At 44.6% G+C, this 20,195-nt stretch overlaps 1 protein-coding gene across 1 annotated transcript in view; it reads left to right on the top strand.

Annotated features, from left to right (window-relative positions):
* Positions 1-628: 628 nt before the first annotated feature.
* The window catches only part of LOC309393749 (vomeronasal type-2 receptor 26-like), a gene marked incomplete at both ends in the record, with an annotated part of 32,352 nt that continues 12,785 nt past the window's right edge, over positions 629-20,195 (top strand). Inside the window, 3 exons of the mRNA XM_081956244.1 lie at positions 629-758; positions 1,921-2,056; positions 2,328-2,391. Of these exons, the coding sequence (XP_081812370.1) occupies positions 629-758; positions 1,921-2,056; positions 2,328-2,391 (330 nt within the window). The remainder of the gene's footprint in view (positions 759-1,920; positions 2,057-2,327; positions 2,392-20,195) is intronic.

The following is a 20,195-nucleotide window of genomic DNA, read 5'->3' as shown; positions in this document are numbered from 1 at the left end:
CTCTCCAACTTCAGGATTTTTTAGGCTTCTAACCCTCGCTTAACTCTGCTCGAGCGATCATAAAACGCCTTAGAAGTCAGACTAGACTAGATGAGGTACACAGTTGTTCTGCCTCATAGTAGAGGGTGCTTTTTTAGAGGCTTTTTTAAACAGTTAGGCAGTCATTCACGGTGAGGCAGCAACTAGCTCAGCCTGACCTCAACTCTCGCCTTTTTCCTTTTACATTTTTTTTTCCTTTTCATGATGGCAGTGGTGAGGCTGTGCCTCCCCTGCCTCCCCTGATTGCATGTCACTGGATCTGGGATCTTTTAGGGGGGAAACAGGAGAATTTTAAAAAAAGTAGAACAATGCGGCTGCAGAAGCATTCAGGCACAGCTGAAGCCCCTGAAAATCTACTGATTTCTCATATACCCCAATAAATGGCTGAAGCTTTCTTTCCTGTAAGGAGAAACTGCTGGTTGTTATAGCAGAAAGAGAAAAACTGAATTTTATATATATACACACAGACACACAAAACACACCAAGTTATGTTTAATATTTTTTTAATTTACAAAACAATGTCATGTTTCAAGTGAAAAAAAGTAAGGAGGCCAATTTCTCTCTGTTCTTTATAATTTACAGGAAGACCATGAAAATTTCAAGGCTGTTGTCAGAAAAAGAAGAGCTCCAGTTGAAGAACAAGGAGCTTTCGGTGAAAAGTATCCAACAAATTTCAGAAAAGAAGGAGCTTTCCAAAGATTTTGAAGAGAAACTGAGCAGTGAGCAATGTTTAGCTAGCAGCCCTGACTTTTCTTCCAGAATTTTATCTTAAATACTCCTTAGCTCTCTCTCTCTCTCTCCCCTGTTACCCATAGTTCTAGGTTGAATTACATTGCCTGGAATAAGGTTGGGAAAAATAAGACCTGACTCTTTTCAACTTGTTCAAAACACAGGAAATTATACATAGACATACAACCATTCACCAAGGCTGCATTACTATTACTATGAGTTTTCTCATCGTTCCTATCACCCATCTCCTCCCACTTACGACTGCAGGACTGTAGCTTTGTGGCTTACATCCTTACGATTTATATTGATATTGATTGTTTCCTGATTGCTTATTTGTATCCTATGACTATCATTAAGTGTTGTAGCTTATGATTCTTGACGAATGTATCTTGTCTTTTTATGTACATTGAGAGCACATGCACCAGAGACAAATTCCTTGTGTGTCTAATCACACTTGGCCAATAAAGAATTCAATTCTATTCTATTGAATTGTAAGCCAATAAACAAAATACCAGGTATTTTAATTAGTTTTAATTTTAAACAAGTCTGATGACTCAAGTAACAAACCCAAGGAAGCTAATTTTACTCTGGTTTAGATCTTTTACAGAAGAAATATTTCAGGTAAGACCAGCTCAGAAAAGAGAATCGAGATCTGAGTTGCAGGGTTCAAAAACAAACTGGGGAGAAGGCGGAAGTCCTCAGAGAAAACAACCAACACAGAATCAATAGTTTGGGGAAAGAACTCAATGACGTAAACAAGGAAAGCCATCATCTCCACTGCAGAGTTCGGGAACAAGCTGGGGAGGACCAGGAGATCCTCAGGGAGAACCGAGCATTGAGGGAACAACGGGACAGGTCAGAAATACCGTCTTTCCCTGAAAATAAGCCCTAGCCTGAGTTTTTTTGGGTGGGACAGTATAAGTGAAGGGGTGGGCATGGCCAGCACAGGAGGCAGCTTTTCCCTTCCCCGGTCACCTCATGGAGGCTCCGCCCCTTAATTATGGCTCGCGGATAAGCTGAGCGAGTGAGGGCCAGGCAACTCGGCCCAGATCTCTGGAGCCCTTTCCCAGCTGCCAGTCTGCCAGGGCTCCCTTCACCAACCATTAAAACCAGAGAATTGACTCTTCTTCCTCCATCCCTTCTCTCTTTCAGAAATGGACCCAAATGAGCTGTTGCAGCCATCCAGGGAAAGACCCCAGACCATCTTTGGAGACCCTTGGAAAGTCACATTGTTCATAGTTGGGGTCTATTTATTCGTTGGCCTCTGCATTTTTTACCACCAATGCAAGTAAGTTGCTCCTGTTAAAGGAAGTATCATCACCACAACCTGGGGAGTCCTGGGGCACTGAAAGCCCCCCCCCCCCAATGTTGGTGGAACTAATAGGAGAAAGGATAGAATCCCTCATGGCTGGAAGGGATCTTGAAGGTCTTCTAGTCCAACCCCCAATTTTTTCTTGAAAATCTGGAGCTGACATTAAGAATTATCTTCATTATCATTGTTAAGAAAACAATGTACTAGGCAGTTATATTTGATTCTTTTCTTCTTCTTCAATCCCCAGAAAAAAGTGTATGCAAGTGTCGCCAGAACAACGAAATGAAGATGTGGAGGCCGCCATAATCACGGTAGAACCATACATACCGGAACCCATCTACCCCAACATCCCCATCATTGATGAGCGAAGGATGTCAGACGTTCTGCCTTGCACGACAATGTGATGGTTGGTAAGTGACCTAATGTGGTTGTCAGGTTTTCTTTATTTTTCTATTTTAAAGGTATTCTGTTGTTATTATTATTGTTGTTATTGTTATTTAATATCTTAATACCTTTTGTTGTTTTGCATTTCTTGCTTTTGTGGTTTTGTGTGGAGGTGGTTGGACTATGGCAGTGCTTCTCAATTATTTTCTGTCATGCCCCCCCTAGGAAGAAGAAAACATTTCGCGCCCCCCCGCCCCCCCGCGCGACTGTAAATAGTATAATTTGTCTATAAAATTGTTATAAGTAGACCTCTGCATAACATAGCACACCGGTCTTTCCTTGTCTCCCACCGTAGTCACATGCTTTCTTTCCTCTTTCCCTCTTTCTTGTCTATCCTTCCTTCCACCCTCCCTTCCTCCTTCCCTTCCTTCCTGCCTCCCTTCCAGTTCCCTCCTTCCTCTTTCCCCCTGCCTGCCTGCCTTCTTTCCCTCCTGCTTATCTATGCTTCCTTCCTTCCTTGCACCTCCCTCCCTTCTGCCTGCCTGCCTTCTTTCCTCTTTCCCTATCCTCCTATCCTTCCTTTCTCCCTCCCTCCTTCCAGTTCCATTCTTCCCTCCTTCCTTCTGCCTCCTTCCTGCCTGCTTGCCTTCTTTCCTCTTTCCCTCTTACTTGTCTATCCTTCCTTCCACCCTCCCTTCCTCCTTCCCTTCCTTCCTGCCTCCCTTCCAGTTCCCTCCTTCCTCTTTCCCCCTGCCTGCCTGCCTTCTTTCCTCTTTTCCTATCCTCCTATCCTTCCTTTCTCCCTCCCTCCTTCCCTGCCTCCCTTCCAGTTCCATTCTTCCCTCCTTCCTTCTGCCTCCTTCCTGCCTGCTTGCCTTCTTTCCTCTTTCCCTCTTGCTTGTCTATCCTTACTCCCTCCTCCCCTTCTTCCCTCCCTCCCTGCCAGCAGCTCCTCCAGCATCCCATTTCTGCATCATTCTACAATTTATTGCAATCAGACCCACCTATGCAGATGTCAAATCAATGTTTGGTTCCAATAAATGTTTAATTCTGAATGCACAGAAAATGCTTTAACCCAAGTATCCCAGTAGGCTATTTGTCTAATGTGCAGTCCAAGACTCTGATCTCTCTCTTTCTTATGCACTTGACATTCAATATTCCAGATTGTTGGTGAAGCAATCTTTTTTTTTTAATTTATTTATTTCTGTCTCACCTAGTTACATGAGAGATAAGGAGACCACAGCTCCTAATAGAATTTGTCAGCTGCATAATCCTAGAGAGCTTTATTTGAAATTCTGCATCTTCTAACACAGAGAACTCGGAGACTCTATCAGGTTCATCCAGAACTTCATGGGGGAGGAAACGGCTGCTCTGGCGTGCATCCCTGCGACTTGGCTGGGACCGGAGGGGGCGATTCTGCTCACAGAGATGCTTTCTGGGTTTGGCACCAGCTGAGACTCCAGGGGAGGGGAGAGGAGAGGAGACAACTGGCATGTACTTATGATGGTTGCAGGTTGGGAGGCATGCAGGGCCCTTGTCCCACAGATAGCCGGAGGAGAGAGGCTGTTTCTTCAGTTGGGCACCAGGAGGGGTCAGTGGGGGCTGCTGTTCTTGCACCAGACTCCCTGCCTGACCTCCGGGGCTCTGGGGCTGGGCAGGCGGTGGAGTCCCCTGGGCTTATGGTGCTGGGGGGCTCCAGACAGCCATCCCTAGGTGTGAGCTCAGGAGTTTATGGCCCCAAAGCAGCCCTGGGCCCAAATCATCCAGGACCAACTCCTAGCAATGGTAAAAGGAGTCTTTAACTTGCAACCATTTTTCTATTGACCACTGGAAGTTATAATGGGACTGAAAAAAGTGATTTATGACTATTTTTTTCCTCTTATGATTGCGGCATCCCCATGGTCACATGATCCAAAGTCAGATGCTTAGCAACTGGCATGTACCTACGTATGATGGTTGCAGAGTCCCTGGGTCATGTGATCACCATTTCTGACCTTCTGACAAGCGAAGTCAGTGGGGAAGGAAGATGCCTCTGAATGACTTTCAACATTTATTGAGCTGAAAGGGAAGGGAGTTACAAGAATTACACTCATTCAACCATTTCCCATTTCCAAACATGTTGATATGATTTTCTTTGACTCCTGAGCCGTCCTCAGCCACCGCATGCCCAACGGAACCGAGGCTCCCGTAGCCTTTTACTCTAGGACCTTGTCCGTTGCAGAGCGGAAGTACAGCCAGCTGGACCGTGAGGCTTTTGGCTGCAGTGGCCGGAGTAAAGAGGTTCCATGAGTACCTATTCGGCTGTAATTTCAAACTAATTACGGACCATAAACCGCTGCTGGGCTTGCTGGCTGGGGACCGACCTACTCCTGTGTCATTATCACTGCGGATGACCAGATGGACCATTTTCTTAGCCGCCTACTCCTACCACCTCGTCCACCAACCAGGTGCCACTTTGGGGCACGCCGACGCCTTGAACCGCTGCCCGCTACCAGAACTTCTTGCTGACTCTACCCCCGAGATGCCAGTTCTGCTCATTGACTGCTTAGAGACTGGTCCTGTCTCATCTAGTGACTTTGCCGGCCACTCTGCAAAAGACTCCACCATCAAACAAATTTTGAACTGGATGTGGAAGGAGTGGCCCAAGGGGCCTGTTGGGTCTGAATTCAAAATGTACCATTGTAAGTGTGACAAACTGTCTGTTGTTAATGGCTGTTTGCTGTGGGGGGACCAGGTCCTTGTTCCACCCAAACTGCTCATTGCAGTATTAGAGGCTTTAGATGTAGGGCATCCTGGAATTGTCAGGATGAAGTCTTTGGCCAGGAGTTACGTTTGGTGGCCTAACATGGACAGGGAGATTGAAGAATGGGTGGCTACCTGCACACCGTGCCAGGAGTTCAGACCAGCTCCCCCAGAGGCGCCCGCTAAGGAGTGTGAGCGACCTCAAGCACCATGGTCTAGGGTGCACATTGATTTTGCTGGCCCAGTTCATGGCCAGACATTCCTTATAGTTGTGGACGCCTACTCAAAATGGCTAGAGGTAGTCCTGATGACCTCCACTACGGCAGAAGCGGTCATCAAGGTACTACAGAGACTTTTCTCCACACACGGCCTGCCCGACATCTTGGTCTCTGAACAGGGGCCCCAATTCACGGCCATGCAATTCAAGACCTTCTTAGCAGCACAGGGAATCAGACATGCCCTGGTCGCGCCATTCCATCTGGCCTCCAATGGTCAGGCGGAGAGAATGGTGAGATTTGCAAAAGAGGCCCTCTCTAGGATGGGCCCAGGAGATTGTCAAACACGGGTTGATCACTATTTGCTAATTCAGCACATCACACCCAGTGCCACTACAGGGAGAAGCCCCTCCCAGCTTCTCATGGATTGCTGGCTAAGGTCCCACTTAGACCACCTACACCCAAACTATTCTGCAAATCATCCCCTGACTCCACAAGCAAAATTTGGAACTTTAGCGTAGGGGATTCAGTTTACGCCCACAACTACGCCGGGGGAACTCTGTGGATTCCTGCCACAGTGATAGACATCACCGGGCCTCGCTCTTATCTTGTAGAACTCGAGGATAGTCGGAATTGGAGAAGGCACGTTGCCCAACTCCGTGACCGCCTCTCCAACTCCACTTTTAGCTCCTGCACAAGTTAGCCAAAGCCCTACCCAAAAGGAGCAAGAACTCACTCCATCCAGAGGTAGCTCAAGCCCGAGGGTACCGAGGAACTTATCTGGTTGTTTGCAGGCCTGCAGCGAGCTCCGAGCGAACCGGCTCTAGAAGCTCCAGACATAGCCTGTGAAAGGTTCCAGGAGCTTCCACCAAGCGGAGTTGTGGAGCAAACAGGTCTGTCTGACCTGTCCGAAGAACACCCTCCGACTGAACTGCACAGGTCAGGCAGAGCTACCAAAATGCCCGCCTAGCTGCGTGACTGCGTAACCATCGGATTACACCATCTAAGAGGGGAGGGGTGTTAGATACTAGCATCAGCTATCATGGTTTCCACCAACGTCCTCTGTTCCGGCGGGAAAAGAGGTTTAATCTCATTGGTCGAAGGGTATGATAGCTCCCTATAAAAGGGCTGCTGTCAGACTCAACCTTCGCTGGATTGTATATAGTTGCTACTGAGTTAATAAAGAGCTGTTGTTACCACTATCCTGTGTGTGCCTTTCCATTACCCGATCTAACATGAACCCTCCGTGCATCCCGTATTTGCCCTCCTCAGCCCCCAGAAGCAGGCCAAAACCAGGCATGTTTTTTGGTGAAAACAGGACACACGGAGGGTTCAGGAGGCCAAAGACAGGCCTCTTTTGCCTGCACAGTGCTTCTGGAGGCCGGGGAGGGCAAAAATGGGACGAGTGGAGCCAAAACCTTTTCCCCCCTTGTTTTCCTCCTCTAAATCTAGGTGTGTCTTATAGTCTGAAATATACGGTACACACTTTCAGCCATTGTCAGTAAGAATAATTGCTCAATTTTTTCATACGGTGTCTGGTTCATTGATAGCTGCCGAATATTAAATTCCTCTGCATGATTTTCAACGAGTTCTTCTCTTTAGCTAAATTTATTGTGATGAATAGGAAGACACAAGAATTTCAATCATTCAAACATTTTCCATTTAGAGACAGACATATATTATTGTCTTTGATTCTTGCATACTAAGTGGAAATAATTTAGGTATTCTTTCAAATAAAAGGACATTTTACCATTCTTATAATATCATGGTATTATATCTCATGTTTTTACATTTGTTCTGGCTGTGAGATGCTCCTTTGTGTTCAGGTCTGGCCTCAGAAGGATAATGTAGCACTTGGAGATGAAGATGCAGACCAGCAGACCAGCACTGGAGGCCAGGATGGAGAAGACCTGAACAGCCACCATGTATCAGTAAGGCATTTGATAAGGTAGACCATAACCTACTACTAGATAAAGTAGAAGAATGTGGGTTGAACAGCATCACCACCAGATGGATTCGTAACTGCTGACCAACCGCACTCAACGTGTAGTCCTCAATGGAACTGCATCTACATGGAGGGAAGTATGCAGTGGAGTACCCCAAGGCTCTGTTTTGGGCCCAGTACTCTTCAACACCTTATCAATGATTTAGATGAGGGAATAAATGGGGAACTCATCAAATTTGCAAATGACACCAAGCTGGCAGGAACAGCCAACACTCCAGAAGATAGGCTAAAGATACAGAAGGATCTTGACAAACTTGAACATTGGGCACTATCTAACAAAATGAAATTCAATGGTGAAAAGAGTAAGGTTCTACATTTAGGCAACAAAAACGAAATGCACAGGTACAGTATAGGTGGTACCTTGCTCAACAGTAGTAATTGTGAAAGGGATCTTGGAGTCCTAGTGGACAACCATTTAAATATGAGCCAGCAGTGTGCAGCAGCTGCCAAAAAGGCCAACACAGTCTAGGCTGCATCAACAGAGGGATAGAATCAAGATCACGTGAAGTGTTAATACCACTTTATAATGCCTTCGTAAGGCCACACTTGGAATACTGCATTCAGTTTTGGTCACCATGATGTAGAAAAGATGTAGAGACTCTAGAAAGAGTGCAGAGAAAAGCAACAAAGATGATTAGGGGACTGGAGACTAAAACATATGAAGAACGGTTGCAGGAACTGGGTATGTCTAGTTTAATAGAAAGAAGGACTAGGGGAGACATGATAGCAGTGTTCCAATATCTCAGGGGTTGCCACAAAGAAGAGGGAGTCAAACTATTTTCCAAGGCACCTGAGGGTAGAACAAGAAGCAATGGGTGGAAACTAATCAAGGAGAGAAGCAACTTAGAACTGAGGAGAAATTTCCTGACAGTTAGAACAATTAATCAGTGTAAGAGCTTGCCTCCAGAAGTTGTGAATGCCCCAACACTGGAAGTCTTTAAGAAGATGTTGGATAGCCATTTGTCTGAAACGGTATAGGGTTTCCTGCCCAGGCAGGGGGTTGCACTAGAAGACCTCCAAGGTCCCTTCCAACTCTGCTATTGTATTATTGTATTGCCCTTTGGTGCTCAGGTAGGTGGGCACAAAAGTCACCCAGACACTGCAGAAGACCAGCATGCTGAAGGTGATCAGCTTGGCTTTGTTGAAAGCCCCAGGCAGATTCCTGGCCAGGAAAGCCACTGTGAAGCAGATGGTAGCCAGGAAGCCCATGTAGCTGAAGGTGAGGTAGAACATGATAACAGTTTTTGGACCTTTGCTTTTCTGTCAAAAGAAAGGCCAAAAGATTCTACCTTTGAACCCCATTTCTTTGTGGAAGATCCATTTCAAGATCATTATTTTCATTGTTCTCTTTCAAAGAATGTCTTTTCTGTCAAAGGCCGCAGAAGATGCACCTAGAAAGCCCCACTGGAGACCCAGGAGAAAAGGAACTGTGTCCAATTCAGAAATCACTCCCATTTGTACAGCTTTATTCAGACTCTGGCCCAGGCCATGAACGCTGCCTATTCCTCCAGATCGAGGAGGAGGGGAAGGAAGGAGGGCGAAAAGATCTTGGGTGCTCCAAGGCTGCAGCTGTGGCAGGTATGGGGCTCCTGATATTGTGGAATATGAAGTATTGCTTCTAAAATTAAGTTTCATTGTAGCTTCTGCATAATAAATAGAGAAAATAAGGAACTGGAAAGTTTTTGAAAAGCTCGTGAAAACAGTTCTTGTTCTTACAGTGAACAAAGTGATTCAGAAAAGTTTAGAAAGAAAAGGGGGCGGTGCTTTCTGAGCAATAGCTTAACTGGCACATTTCAAAATATAACCGATTTATGCAAAAGAGCAACGGAAAGTTGGTGATACATAACCACATCAGGCCATGGAGTTATAAGGAATCACAAATATGAGTGTGAAAAATGTAATGTAGTTGTGGATGACCCTTTGCATGAGTTGTATTGGGAAAAATAAATGAAATAATAATAATAATAATAATAATAATAATAATAATAATAATAATAATAATAATAATAATAATAATAATAATAATAATAATAATATGCCAAATCCGGCGAAACAACTGGCCGCTGTGATACAATTCTGTTGATGCAATAATAATAATAATAATAATAATAATAATAATAATAATAATAATAATAATCCCTGTCTTCAAAACTGACAAAAATTCAGCAAAATTTGTCAATCATATATTGAAAAACTACATTTGTGTTGATGAAATATCATTGACCAGATTTCTCTAGGAAAGAGAATATTTTAGAACAGACTACAAATAAATTGAACAAAGAAACAAACAAAGAGATTATTTGTAAACTCCTTGGGAAAAACAGGGGGATTACCAGAAAACGTGGATTTGTCAAGAAGAAAGTTGCCAGGCTAATCTTCTCCCAGGTACACCAGGTAGGAAATACAACCACATGAGGTGACCCGACTTTATTGGAAGGCCACATCAAGACAATCTCGCAAGTCTGAAAGTTTAAATCTCCCACCAACCCTTTTTCAAGCCTGGAGAATTACACAAGATGTAAAAAAACTTTTACGACAGAGAATGAGGTGGCTGGACGGAGTCTCCAAAGCAATAACTCAAGTCAGCAAACATATCAAACACACCCTCCTCTTCTTATTTTTCACACAACAACATTGTGAGGAGGGTTGTGGCTGAGACACTGTGACTAGTCGAAAGTCACCCAGCTGGCTTTCACGGCTAAGGCAGGACTTGAACTCAGGATCTCCAACTTTCTAGCCTGGTGAAGATGTTGGTATTATATTATATTTGCACATGTCATTACACTTCCTTAATAGATTGTGGAAATGCTGGTGATGTAAAGATTTCAGCTACTTGCTGATAACTAATTAATTGAGATAATTAATTTCAATGTCCCTCATAAAACTGGGAATTTATGAATAACAATTAGTCCTTGATCATCTATTTTTCTATATTGTCATTAATGCAGGCGGGTAGTTGATAAAATATGATTTTCTGATGCAACATTTATATCAACTTTTAAATATATTTTGATGTCATATCAAAAATATGTAAATTTTAGCAATTAGGACTTAACAAATTATGCTATTTTGTATAAGAACATTTTTATTAATATTTCATTTGCACATTTTCTTAAATCATTTCTTTATTTATAACTTAGACCCAGGCATAAAATTCAAAAAAACCATCTTGATGGTTCACCAAAATTGTCTGAAAACCCCCCAAAAGGAATTTAAGAGAGAGAGAAGTGAAAAGATCTTCACTTAGAAGTAAAATGTGATGCAAGAGAAAAGGGATGATGGATACCAAACTGGATAGGAACATTTGGTGAAATGATCTCAACATAGTCATTGAGTGGAAGCCACAGCAGAGCAAATATTCTTGTCTGGGGAAACCCCAACTTAAGGTCCCCTTGTAGGCACCACTCTTGGGGAAGACGTGGCAGAATATCTGGCTCAGGAAGGGCAAGGAAGGGGAAAGGAAGCTGCTGCCATCTTGGCTGCCAAAGGGCCCTATTGAAATAAGGCAGCTGAAAATCAGAGGGAGCCTGGGACCATCCTTCCATGCATTCATAGAGTCAGAGGGCTGGAAGGGATCTTGGTCTTCTAGGCCAACCCCTTACTCAATACCATCCCACTCAAATGGTTACGCAGCCTATTTTTGAAAGCTGCCAGTGATGGAAAATCCACAAGCCCAAGAGGCAAACTGTTCCACCCATTAAATAGTTCTCACTGTCAGGAGATTTCTCCTTCCTTCTCGGTTGGATCTCTCTTTAACAGGCTCCACACCCATTGCTTCTTGCCCTGCCCTCAGGGGCCTTATAGAATAAATGAAACCCCTCTTCTTTAGGGCAGCCTCTCAGGTACATCTGTTATGTCCCTCCTAATCCTTCTCTTCATTTAACTAGATATTCTAGGACAGTGGTCGGCAAGACACGGCTCGCGAGCCACACGCGGCTCTTTACACATTTTAATGCGGCTCTTCTGTGTGCCGGGCGCCCGCTCCCTTCCCTCCTCTCGGGCACTTCAAAACAAGCGCCCCTTTCCCTTTTTTCTTTTCGACCCACAATGATTAGGGAGGATCCTGAAGTCGGGCGGGGACGAGAAGTGAGGAGGCAGAAAAAGAAACGGAGGCTAAGGAGCTTCCTCCCCACCCCCTCCCAGCAAAAATCTAACCGGGGAGCCGGGTGGGCAGTAGCAAATTAGCCGATCACGCCGCGTGATCGGTTAATTTGCTACTGCCCACACGGCGTGATCGGCTAATTTTCTACTGCCCGCCCGGCTCCCCGGTTAGATTTTTGCTGGGAGGGGCCGGGGAGGAAGCTCCTTGGCCTCTGTCTCTTTTTCTCCCTCCTCGCTTCTTGGGGCTCCACCAATGGGGGAGCAAGGCCCGCCCAGCACCAGGCTTTGGGCTAACACAGAGGTCTGCAAAGTTGGCTGTTTTAAGACTGGTGGACTTCAATTCTCAGAATTCTGGGAGTTGAAGTCCACAAGTCTTCAAGCTGTCAGGTTTGAACACCCCTGGGGGTTTTTTTCCTAAAGGGTTAGGGATGCAAGGATCTTGTAACTTGACAGCTTTAAGACTTGCGTGCTTCAAATGCCAGAGTTTATTGAAACTAAAAACAGTGTACCATCCTATGTATTTTCGGTTTTAAAAATGTGGCTCTCAAAATAAATTTCAATCGTGGTTTTGGCGAGATTTGGCTCAGTTGAAAAAAAAGTTGCCCACCACTGTTTTAGGGCAATCTCTCACTTGGCGAATGGAGGATGCAGCCCTCTTCCAATGATGGAAAGATGTCACACAGAACCTTAAGATCTGTTTACTGTTATCCTAGAGTGTCAGGCATGGAAAAATGAACTCAGTTACAAGAGAGGAAACTCAGTGAAGCAGAGGAGTTCAGTCTCCCCTTCGCTGTTTGTCTTTCTCAGGCGCAAGTAGCCAAGAACAGCAGTTGATCTCAAAGTCAACAAAATCCATGGGGGGAGGGGGGAATGGAGTTGTTGGAATATAATGTTTCTAACAAGATGATGCATTGAACCCCCACCTGCTCAGCTCCTACAATCTTCATGCACAGACCAAGCAGTCATCAGACAGAAAAGCTTTGATTCCTGCAGAGAGGAGGGGTTGAGCTAGATGGTCTCAGAGTTTCCTTCAAAGGTATAAATATAAAATTCTATGGTGCTAATTTCAAACCCCTGCCTACAGTATTTTATTGAAAAATGTATGCATGGTTTTAAAATTAGCAGTGTTTAACACCCCTTTCCATGAATAATTACATTGCCCCAAACTCTTGGCCTTTTTACCCCAAAGAGCTCTGATGGTTCCCCCCCCCCCCCCCCGTCTCCTTTGGATGCTTCCTAAAAAGTAAGGAAATCTGATGGATCCTTGTCGGGACCCCTTACCTGCCATGGCTGCAGCCTTGGAGGCCCCAAACTCTCTTCGACCCCTTTGTTTCTCCTCCTCAGAATGGAGGAATAGGCAGCATTCAAGGCCTGGGCCAGAGTCTTGGTGATACTGTACAGATTGGGGTTATTTAGGACCTGGATCCTGTTCCATTTCCACTGGGTCTCCAGTGGGGCTTTCTGGGGGCATTTTCCCCTGTCTTTGACCGAGAAAATGGACTTTGAAACAGAACAGTGAAAATGCTCATCTTGATATTGAGGTCCTGCAAAGAAACTGTATTCAAAGGGATCATCCTTAGGACTTTTTTCCTGAAAAGCAAAGTTCCAAATACTGTGGACATATTTGAAAAGCCTGTGCCTTCTCATTGTCGCTTCACCCAAGATTGACAAGATCCAAACTTTCCCTTCAGTGGGTCCTGGCAAGTGTGCAAGTGCTGAATGGAAAGGAAGAACTCTGTTTGCAAGAGGAACATGTTCCAGGAAGTGAACAAAGACATTGACTTGTCTCCATTTAGAGAGGGGAGCTGTATTTCCATCTGTGGAGAATCGTTGTGATACAACAACAAATTACATTGCTGACCAGCATAGGGGTGAAAATCCTCATGAAATTCTCTCCCTTCTTGGTGTCTGAAGCAAAGAGGCCAATCAGGGTCCATCTGAAATGGAGGAGCAGCTGGACAATTACTGGGTACTGGAATCCTTCTTTGGGGAACATCTGGTGGAAAAAGGGGAACTGATTTTTATCTCTCAGGGTCTCTGAAGCAATTCTATCACTGATCTAAAAAAGCAATGAAGAATGCCGTGTTATATTGGGGGTTAGATCAAATCCAAAATGTTAGATTTTAATAAATCCAACCTGGTTCTCAGGAACCTATTAGAAGAATTTATTGTCAATTAGCCATTAAGCCATGTCAATATGAATAATGTAGAACACGGAGCATAATAAGTCCATATATAAAAATGGAAAGAAATAAAAAAAAATAAGTGAGAAAGAATATGAATAAAGACTGGAAAACATATTTATGCATTACCCTTAAAATTTGCCACAGTCATACCCACATATCCAGTTCTCAATGGAAGAGTTTTGCTCCAATAAGGGGCTGCATTATATGTAATTTTGGAATTCTGACCACCCAGGAAATCAATTGTTTTGGTTTAAGCAATGGGTCATTTGTCTAACAATGCAGTCCAAGATCTTTCTCTTTCTTAGACAGTAGATATTCCAATAACAGATGTATTAAGATGCATGACATCTTCTTAACTGGGGCTCCACAAATAAAATCCTTTTCATTATAAGCAGTTGATTATATTTCTTTAATTAACCATTATGACTAGCTTTTCAAATCTTGCTCAAATAAATACGACCCTGAGATATTAAGGCATTTCTGTGTCTCAATACTTGGAAATTTGGGAGGTCTGTTTGTAGCAGCTCATCCACTTCAATGTGCCAACCTTACTGAGGTTGGGTGTATCTTTCTCTGCTCGGATATCCCAGATTCTTTGTGCAGCCTTCTCTTGAACTTGTTCTCCGAGGATGCAAGAGACAGGGAAACCACAGCTCCTAATAGGATTTGTCAGATGTTCAAGGAAATTGGGCTGTAATTGAAATTCAATAATAGTTCAATAATAATATTCCATAATTTTAGTGAGAGAGAAAAATGAACAACTTCCTAAAGTAGTTCTGAGGGCAGTAGCTAAAGTTCTTTTATCCATCTCTAAGATACTCTTCAGATTCTGGGACTGGAATCTATAGTTTGATATAGGAGCTTGGAAATACAGACTTTAATATATTGGGCTAAGGAAGCTGGATGGTTTTTAAAATTTAAGCAGCAAATTCACTGAGTCCCCTGCTCTAAAGTTCCTTCATAGAACAAGAGTGAGTGACCTTTCAGTTCTGGAGAAAAGTACCCTAAATAAGGAAAGTTGTTAATTCACTCTATTGACTCACCATCGAATAGCCATCTATGGCTATGATGTTATTTTCCAAAACATCCTAATTGTTGACTTTCATTTATTAATTTTAAAACAATTATTAGCACAATAGGAACCAACTCTTCTCAACAACCCAAGTTGAAACTATAAAAGTAATATCATAACATCAGAAAAGAGGCATTTATCTCCTAAGGCATGCTTACTTCATGCCTTGATTTTGACCTCTTTTCACTCATTTCTTTTAACTTTTCTCCCCCTCTCCTTCCTTCCTGTGTTCATTCCATGGGGTGAGCTCTGATTTTGTTTTTTCTAACCTCTCTCCCTCCCTCCCTCCCTCCCTCCCTCCCCCTCTCTCATTTTTTTTAACTCTGCAAAATTCTGGTAACTAGTTTTTCAATAAAGTTGATTTTGTTCTTGGAGACAGGCCATACTACAGCATCAGCCCTTTTGTGTGGTGCCCTTGAGCATTAGCTTTCAAAATAAAGTACATTTTGGTTCCAACTCAACTGCCAACTATTTCAGTTCTGTGATATGCTCTGCCATTAACTGGTCCCTGGAGTTTTGTCTTTTATCACTATGCCAACAAATCTCAGATTTATTTGTTTCTTCAGCCACAGATGCTGTGTGTTCCCTCTGGGCTCAGTTTCAAGCATGGAGACCCCAAATCTCTCAATTCTAGATGATGGCTTTAATTCAATATATGCCCCTGTTATTACGAATCACATGGGGATTATTTCCCTTTCATTTCCCTCCAGAGAATTTCCCAACAACCTTTGAGTCCAAGAACTAGTTGAATTATCCAGGGATCCCTCCTGAGGGGGAGAATTATGATAAAAGTTTCAGCTCTGCTCTTTGGCCAAATCCTCCAGGGGAGACTTTGGGCAGAGAAATATGGAGTTTGGGGACAGGCAGGGTCTGTGCTCTTGAATGTATGTCTCTCTCCTTTCCAGATGAAGCTGAGTGTTTCTCTGTGTTTCAATCAGGAAAGACACTGGATCATATTCCACCTTGTGAGAGTTCTTTGATTTCTTCTAATTCTTCTTTAGAAACAGAAAAGGGATTCATTGATTCACACCATGAATGATGGACCTCCTGCTTCTGCTTCTGATGCTGCTTTTGTCCCATCCAGTCTCTGGGAAGCTGAGAATGAAATGCCCGCAGAGTTTGGAGCACCAGGATGGAAAAGGACCACAGAGCTTTTTCAGCCTAGGAGACCATCTCATCAGTATGGTCACCACTGGGAAGGAAATATTGCATACAAACTTGCTTTTCAACGTGGCTCCTTCTCTTCAGTTTGTTTTTCGTGATCGGTAAGTCATTCAGGGTGATAGAGTTGCACTCCCTCCATTCTAACACTCTCCTTCTTTTCTGTTTTTTATTTTTCATTTATTCCTATATTGGAGATTATGTCTAATTTCCTGAATGATTTTGATTTCCATGGCTTCTCTCTTTTGTCGGATTTTGTGAAAGAAACAAATCGAAAAATAGGCCTGAAAAAAAAGCTGAAAGGGCTGAAGATTATTTTCCTCTCTCAGTTCAATCCTTAATTTATCACTTGGATAATGAATTTTATTTAAAGTAGTGGTGGAACCAGTTGTAGTTGCTGTACCTCAGCCCATTTCCATATTTGTATAACTAATCATTGCTTTTGGATCAATGTTGGCTTAAGGCTCAGTAGGCTTTTGGAGGCTTATATATATTTAAAAGTATTTGTTGCTGCCCATTATAATAACATTTTTTTTACAATAGGGATGTTTATGGTTTTGTAGATGCCTTAATGTTCATTTTCAACATTCAAATGGTCAACAAGAATTCCCAGCTCCTGCACAATCTCACCCTTGGCTACAACATCCATGACAACGATATGAGCACTTTACGTACTTCAGATGCCTTGCTGGACATTCTCTCCACTGGAGAAGCCAATGTCCCCAACTACGGCTGTGGATGGAAGGAGAACCTTCTGGCTCTTCTTGATAAAGCTAACAGGGAGATCTCCATCCAGATATCAACATTAGGAGGCATCTACAAAGTCCCACAGGTTTGTGTATGTTTTTCTCCATCTGGAAAAGTGAGTGGTGAGGGGTGGTGGGTGAGCAATAGATGCAATCATGTCTTCTCCATGGAATTCAAGAGCTGCTTTTCATATTAGCAAAAATGTCAATATTTTACTCCATTATGTTCATGTTGAGATTAATCATAAAAGGCCTGAAATGCAAGCAATACATTCCCTGGAGAAGACATTCTACCAACTATTTAACTGATCAAAGAATATCACTGGTTGTTGGGGCCTCTATTGGCATCTTCATTTCCACATATAAATAATATCCAGTCGGATTGAAGCTGGCAATAGTAGCATTTTATCTATCTAAAAAGTGGAATAAAAAGGACTCTAGCAATTATAGGCGAAATAGAATAGCAGATATTGTGGCTTAGTTAAACTTGAGAAAAATGCATTCCTTGCAGAAGAAACAGAAGGTTTTAGGTAGTGAATAGCTTTATAGATTTTATAAGAAATATTGCATGTCAATAATTTAATATTGGTAACAAATTTGTCTTGAAATATCTAATCTTTATCAGCAAAGTAAAACAGGGTTTTGTTTGCTTTCTAGATGTTAGTGCATTTGTCATAATTAACAGAGAAATATTATATAGGAAATTGATTGTCCTCAAAATGGAGCTCCTCCTGTTAGTCCTGATCCAGGCTCTTTCTCCAGGTCCTTGTTTGAGAGGGAGGTTGGGGCTCAATAGAGCAATGAGAAGAAGGATTGATACTTACCAAGGAGGAAGGGAAGGATGCATATTTGAACCCTTGTTATTCTCTCTTCATATTGACAATTTACTTCAACTAATGAAGGATCCAAAAACACATCATAAATAAATGTCATTTCTTTCTTTGCCAAAAATTACTAAATTAGTGGACCAGTGAAATGCAGTGCACATGGTTTCCAGTACTTGGATTTTAGAAAGGCTTTGACAAAGTAAACCACCATCTACTTCTTGGTAAGCTAAAAATATGTGGGATAGATAGCATCACCCCCAGATGGACTCAGCCTGTGGTCCTCAATGGAACTACATCTACATGAGGGAAACAAGCAGTGGGGGACCCCAAGGTTCCATTTTAGGCCCACTACTCTTCATCATCTTCATCAAGGGTTTGGATGAGGGATAGATGGGGAACTCATCAAATTTACAGATGACACTAAACTGACTGGAATAGCCAACAGCCCAGAAGATAGGCTCAAGATCCAGATGGATTTAGATGGACTTGAACCCTGGGCCTACCTAACAAAAGGAAATTCAGTATAGAGAAAAGTAAAGTAATACAATACTTTATTGGAAGGGACCTTGGAGGTCTTCTAGTCCAACCCCCTGCCTAGGCAGGAAACCCTATACCCGTGATGGCGAACCTATGGCACGCGTGCCACAAGTGGCACGCGGAGCCATTTGTCAGGGCACGTGAGGCGCTGCCCTGTCAGCTGGACAGCACTCATGCGCGCGCTGGCCAGCTGAGTTCGCCTTTTTAAAAGCTATATTTTGCCTTCCCCAGGCTCCAGAGGCTTTATAGGAGCCTGGGGAGGGCGAAAAGAGCCTCCCCCGCCCTCCGCGGAGGCTTCAGGGACCATCTGGAGTCTTCCCTGACGCCTTCGGAGCACTTAAAACGACCCTCCAAGCAAACCTCCGGGTTGCTGAGAAGGTCGTTTTAAGCGTTCCGAAGGCTTCAGGGATCGTTCGGACAGGAATCCGTCCCCTCGGGGCTTTGCGTGGGTGTCGCAAGGGTTAAGCCGAAAGGGAGGGGAAAGGGGAGGGGAAAAGCGAAGGGGGCTCTGTTGTCAAGGCGATGGCTCGGAGTGTTCCGGATCGTATCATTCTGCAGGCAGCGCGGGGGGTGGGTGGCGCAGACCAACCAAGCCCAGCTCAGCCTCCTGAGTCGGGTCCTGTGAACGATGGCGGCGGCAGTGGCGGTGGCGGTGGCAATAGTCGCAACTCGGCAGCAGGCCACCCTGGCTGGGAGACAAAGGAGGGGAAAGGCGGCAGGCAGCCGAGCTCCGAGGATGGAGCCGCCCGCAGGGCTGAGCACGATGCGTCGCGGGGCCGCCCGAGGATGGGATCGAGGTGGCTGCGCGGCCTGCCTGGCGTGGCACAGCTAGAGGAGGAGGAGGAGGCAACGAGGGCGGCGCGGCCGAGGCCCGACGGACTTCCCTTCGGCCAAGCCCGTCCTGGCGGCGGTGATGTGAAGGCCGGGCCCTGGCGAGCACACCGAGGCTGGGCGGAGCGGCGCAAGGATGCCGGGCCCGAGGCGCCGCGCAGTGGAGGCGATCCGGGCCCGGGCGATGGAGACACACGTCTCGTGCCTGTTCAGGGACCGTCTGGTCCCTGAAGCCTCCGGAGGGCCTCCTGGGGGAGGCTCTTTTCGCCCTCCCCAGGCTCCTATAAAGCCTCTGGAGCCTGGGGAGGGCGAAAAAAGCATGTAAAAATGGGGGGCGCATTGTGCACGCATGCGCACTGGGGGCGCGTGTTGCATTATGGGTGTGGCACGCCCGCACACGACCCCCCCGCGCTCCCCCCATTTGTGGCACGCAAGACAAAAAAGGTTCGCCATCGCTGCTCTATACCGTTTCAAACAAATGGCTATCCAACATCTTCTTAAAGGTTTCCACAACTTCTGGAGGCAAGCTGTTCCACTGATTAATTGTTCTAACTCTCAGGAAATTTCTCCTTTGTTCTAAGTTGCTTCTTTCCTTGATTAATTTCCACCCATTGCTTCTTTTTCTACCCTCAGGTGCCTTGGAAAATAGTTTGACTCTCTCTTCTTTGTGGCAACCCCTGAGTCTTACACCGAGGCTAGAAAAACCAAATGTACAGGTACAGATTAGGTGAAACCTGGCTCAATAGCAGTAACTGTGAGAGGGATCTTGGAATCTTAGTGGACAATCTCTCAAATGTGAGCCATCAATGTGTGGCAGCAGCCAAAAAAAAGCCACTGCAATCCTAGGCTGCATCAACAGAAGGATAGAATCCAAATCACGAGAAGTATTGGTACCATTTTATAATGCCTTGATAAAACCACCCTTGGAATAGGGCAGGGATGGCGAACCCTTTTGGCACCAAGTACTCTTGTCAGGGATCTGGAAGAGGAGTTGACAAGTGTGCATGTTGGTCCCTACATGTGCACCAGGCAGCTCCTCTTCCAGTTCCTGGCACTGCCGCGCATGTAAAGGCCAGCTGATTGTTGTGCTCACATGCACACAAGAAACCCGGAAGAGCAACGGGCAAGGCCACGCGTGCCAGTCGACATGGCTTTGCATTTCACTTAGCCCAAGCTAAGAATCTGAAGCAGAGGGCACCATTTCCCCTCCTGGGGCCTCCATGCATTAGATTTTGGGGCCTCCCCAGCCCCCAGAAGTACTGTGCCGGCTAAAAGCTTTGGTCTTACTTTGTAGTTTCAGTTTGTGGG

The sequence above is a fragment of the Natrix helvetica genome (assembly GCF_964273705.1).
Source record: "Natrix helvetica genome assembly, chromosome: 5".
Classification (NCBI taxonomy): Eukaryota; Metazoa; Chordata; class Lepidosauria; order Squamata; family Natricidae; genus Natrix; species Natrix helvetica.
This window is presented reverse-complemented; position numbering and strand designations above follow the sequence as displayed.